General features: G+C 34.7%; 1 protein-coding gene across 3 annotated transcripts in view; it reads left to right on the top strand.

Moving 5' to 3' along the window:
• The window catches only part of LOC106813324 (osteoclast-stimulating factor 1-like), a 22,521-nt gene that overhangs the window by 16,562 nt on the left and 959 nt on the right, over positions 1–5,000 (top strand). For 2 of the 3 annotated variants that reach the window (XM_014817444.1, XM_014817445.1), the window contains exons 3-9: positions 310–356; positions 587–701; positions 904–995; positions 1,354–1,473; positions 2,231–2,309; positions 2,795–2,884; positions 3,228–3,650. In XM_014817444.1, the coding sequence (XP_014672930.1) occupies positions 310–356; positions 587–701; positions 904–995; positions 1,354–1,473; positions 2,231–2,309; positions 2,795–2,884; positions 3,228–3,283 (599 nt within the window). In that variant the 3' untranslated portion in view covers positions 3,284–3,650. Of the gene's footprint in view, positions 1–309; positions 357–586; positions 702–903; positions 996–1,353; positions 1,474–2,230; positions 2,310–2,794; positions 2,885–3,227; positions 3,651–5,000 lie in introns of those variants that run through there. The other variant, XM_014817447.1, reaches the window with a different exon arrangement.

The raw sequence follows: 5,000 nt of genomic DNA, 5'->3' as shown, positions 1-5,000 counted from the left end.
CATTTAAATTTCTGTGTGTAGGTCAGTCAATTAGTTTAACCAGTAATGTAAATCTTGAAAATAGCTTTGTTTTTAATAGGGCTGGAATTTTTTGTAATGGTACATTATTTGTGTAATTCGTATTGTGTATTTGTGTAATAGAATTATGTTGTTTACTAACGTTATGTTTCTATGGCCAAAGCTAGCTGGATCTCTGTTCATTATGTCTTCACATGTGAATACAGCCCTGGTTAAATGAATATAGAAGAGCTTTATAGGTTTTTATATTTTGTGACATGTATCTAGTTTTATGCTTCATGTTTATTGCAGGACATGTGAAGGTAATGAAAGCTTTGTTCAAGTATGTTGCACAGCAGGTATGTGCTTTAATTTCATATGTTGCTCTTTCAACTTGTGCAGGTTAAGTAAGATGCCGTTATTTCAGTTTGTCTAATGTCATACAGTACAGGTAACAGGTTAGATAGTGTTCACATAGACACATGAAGCAGGAAGTGTTAACTTGCTGTGCGTATTAGGATGTGACCTATCCTATCCAACTTTGCATTGTCTGTCTAATAGTTGAATGTGAATGTTTTCCATTTATTAGCCAGATGAACTGTCATTTGAGGAAGGTGATCTCCTCTATGTTGTTGACCAAAAGGAAACAGGGTGGTGGACAGCAAAATGTGGTGGCAGAACCGGTCTCGTTCCAGAGAACTATGGTACGTTTCCCATGCCAATTATATATCAGTATATTTAATTAGAAATATTGCAAATGAGTATTTACATGCTACCAGCTTCTAGTTAGCTGCACGAGAAATCTTTTTAAATGTCTATATATAGCAGTTATAATTATGTATAGTACAAGATCTAAACAAACTACTATTAGGAGAAATGTTCATGTGTGCATTGTCTGTCTTGTAGTGGAAGAAAGTGCAGAAACCCTCCTCAATCCTTTGCACGAAGCAGCAAAGAGGGGTAACATTGATTTTATGTCCGAGTGCTTGCGCAACCAGGTAAGTTGCTTTTGAGTGTGCATAATATGTATATATAATATGCACATGTATAATGTATATAATAAAATAAAGGTGATGGTAGTATAGAACTCCTACTACTCCACTCATCCACTTTTACTTGTTTGTTATTTACTGATGACATAACTCTAGTTTATCATCATTACAATTTTTCTATGTGTGAATGTGTGTTGGTCTGTGTGTGTGCATGTGCATGTGCGTGTGCGTGTGGATGCGTGTGTACATGCACGCATATGTATATTGATGCATGTGTGCCTGTATGCACTCTTGATTTTGTGTGTAGAAATGTGTTCCATAGTTGTTAGAAATTGGGTATGAAGGAAATATATCTATTTTGTAGGTGTCAGTGAATGGCCTGGACAAAGCGGGATCGACTCCACTGTATTGGGCAAGCCATGCAGGTCATGTAGATTGTGTTAGGAATCTACTTGCTGTACCAACAGTGGCAGTGAACTCACAGGTGATCTGCTATAATTACTCAGGCATGGACATGAAGTGTAATGCCATGAACCATTTGTGTAGAATACGTACATTGTAATTTTCTAGATGAAATGACTCATCTAGCATACATTTCATTATTATTTGTCTGTCTTGTTAAAGGATAAGGGATTGGAACCTATTAGTAAAGTCTATATACAATTAAATGAAACGTTAGAAGAACTGGGACTGTTGGGGAGTAATAAGTAAAGATGTCAGAGACATAGATCTATGTAATTGATTCTGTTCTGAATCATCTTTGTATTCGTTGCAAAGTTTGTTTTACACTGCTTTGGCACTGTAAGTCTTGTACTGCTTCCTAAACTTGCACCTTTAAATTTTCATTGTACATGATTTAGATAGTAAATTGCAAAAGGGTAATTATAATTATAAACTAGCATTCATCTGATTTACCTTTTTTTAGGATAAAGTTATGTGCATAATTTAATGGAAACAAATAGTGAATTATGACATATTGCAGTCCTCCTAAATTAATAAATGCTTTTGGTCTGTGTTCATGCAGCTGAAAACCATGTTTGTGCAACTTTGCTGGAGTAGCAAAAATAGTGATACAATCAGCGTTTTAAGAAATACAATCGTCATTAGTTATACATTTAAAAAAATTATTTGTGAATATTTTTACGTGGCATATTTTAAACCTACTTTAACTTGAATGGTGCATTAAACATACATTATAATGTTTATCTTTAACAATATTTCTACTTGGTTTCTCATTGTAGAATAAGCTGGGTGACACACCCCTACATGCAGCAGCATGGAAAGGTCATGCAGATATTGTTAAGCTTCTTCTAGATGAAGGTATAATAATTTTCTGCACTTATGCTTGTTTCATTTTCATGTATAATACATAAACTGTCAATCATATGTATGTGGTATTTAGATTTCACGAGTGAGTGTTACTTAAGAGTATGTATGTGCCGGTGCATCTGCTTGTGTACATGCGTGCGCGTGTCCATGTTTGCGAGTGTGCATGCGTGCGTGTGTCCCTGTTTGCATGCATGACTGTGTCTATATGTGCGTGCGTGCGTGAATGGATGTGCATGCATGGGTGGTTGCGTGCATGTGCAAATATCGGGCAAATCACAGCTTCCTCATATATTTCCATACCACCGATTCTATTAAATTACTATGATTTTCTTATGTTGGTAGTAGTAGTAGTTGCATGATACATTATACATTGCTCTATTATAATTTTGCAATTATCGCTGAGATACATCATCCAGTACATTATGGCGTGTATTTGTCTCCTAATGCATTTTCCATCAATTTTGTTTAATATCCAGGTGCTAATACTTCTATTACGAACAAGGAGAATAAAACTGCCTTGAACTTGGCTCACAATGCAGATACTGCAACTTTACTTAAACAAGCAAGTAAGTTTTACAGAGTCGTGATATCGGATTATGTGGTGCACAATACTGAGGTGGTCACGATTTGGGCAGGAAATGCTACATTATGGATTATATCAACCCAGAGCTTCCTAAAAAATTTATAAATTTATTCATTTCTATGTAAAAATACACTCTGAATATTGCTGAAAACCACAACTCTTGCAATTTTAATTATCTCTTGTCAATTTATATAAATGGGCACATTCATGGTTCCGTTGGCATTTGTTATGCACTTGCTATCAAACCATTATAAAGCTATGATGTCGAAAGTGCAAACTGCATGAATTTCATTAATTGCATTGACCTTGTTTGTATTTCCCTGCAGTTGCTCCTGTCAGAGTTTATTCTGGTGAGTATGGTGAAGAAGAGGATTCAGATTAGAGGATAACGCGGTGAAGATAACCATCTAGCATTAATACGTGAGTGGTGAAGAAGACTAGAGACGCACTAGTGCATGTAATTTGGTTCATAGGAAACTATCTTTTCAAAATAAAATAGAGAGAATCTCACCTCAAGTTAGGCAAATGCATGCAACCTCATAATTTCATTTATCATAATAGTGGTTGAAATTCATTTCCTTGGAGAGATTGATTATAGAAGCTGTACACTTTAAAATATGAACCTACCCTGAACATTACCTATGTTTACCATTAACAAGTGTATACTCAGTATATAAGAGTATGAGTATAATGTATATCAAGCTTTTTTGGGTAATTTGCCTTGAAACAATAATTAAGTAGTTTAAAGCATCAAGCTCTTTTTTTGTATATTGTTCCTAATTTAAAAAAAGGTGATGATGATTTTTCCATTATAAAATATTACTGCAAAAATTAAAATTAGTTTGAGAAATTGATGCAGTGTGTCACACTTGATATTGTGACTGTCATTTGCAGTGCTAAAAGCCAGCATTTTTCTGTCATAGGTGAATACAATATATTGGAATATGTAAAGTCAGATTTAACATTTACACAGGGCAAATAGAACTTGTTGCATACGAATAAATGTTTTTATTAACTAACATTTATTACCTTGGTGAATATGAAATGGTGCAATAAGAGTATAATCAGTAAACTCTCATTTACGGCAGTGTAATTATGGATTAATGATCATGAAGAAATTAAATTAAATGAATCATGCTAAATTAACAAAGCAATTATCGTTCGGTTAAATAGCATTTAGGTATAAATATAATTGCACCTTTGTGATTAGCCCTCGGTCTGTAACGTGCAAAATATATTGGGAAATGCGCAACTTTTTCAGGGTGGCAGCACGGTCGCGGATGTCAATGGCACCGTTCAAATTTCGTAGCATTGATGTATAATTAATTATAACAATTAAATTAGGTATCTGATAACAAGTACGTGTGGGTATAGACAACTTGTTATACAGTAAGTACAGTTGTATGCAGTAAAATCCTAGTCTAGTATCCCTTTAACGATGAAAGTAACTGTCGTCTATTTTATATAATCTTTATTATGTATTTAACCATAAAGTTGAAATGCCAGTCACAGTTAAATGCACTTCTTGTCATGGTCAATATTTATATAATTATGTATTGTATTTTGGTGATGTGGTAAATTTTCAGCTATTCATTAATTGCATTAACCTTCCATGTTGTACATTCCAATATAAATTAGATTGTGTTACTATACACATCGTAAGAATGCATATACTCTGAATGTGCAAGCACTCGATAAGTGTGAGCCTGTAATGATGTTATTTTATAATTTTTCTAAAATTGTCACTATAGGTGCCGTTCTGGGCTAAATGTACTTTTGTTCACCGATTCCTAAGATAGCCTCTATCGTGATTCCGTGTTGCACCATTGTACTAGTCCCAGTTGATACCTAGTATAGTAATATTTGGAACCGACTTGATCCAAGTCTTTAGCATATTATTAATTTATGTTACAAATCTTAGTAGAAATGTTACATTGTATATATTAAAGCTCATAGGGTCTATATGTCCCCCAGGGTACTGCCGGAACGTACCCTGGGTACGGTCCGGTATACCGGAACGTACCCTGGGTACGGTCCGGTATACCGGAACGTACCCTGGTAACTATCTGGTATACCGGAACGTACCCTGGTAACTATCT

Source organism: Priapulus caudatus, unplaced genomic scaffold (assembly GCF_000485595.1).
Source record: "Priapulus caudatus unplaced genomic scaffold, Priapulus_caudatus-5.0.1 Scaffold755, whole genome shotgun sequence".
Lineage (NCBI taxonomy): Eukaryota > Metazoa > Priapulida > Priapulimorpha > Priapulimorphida > Priapulidae > Priapulus > Priapulus caudatus.
The sequence above is the reverse complement of the archived record's forward strand: the minus strand, read 5'-3'. Positions and strand labels throughout refer to the sequence as shown.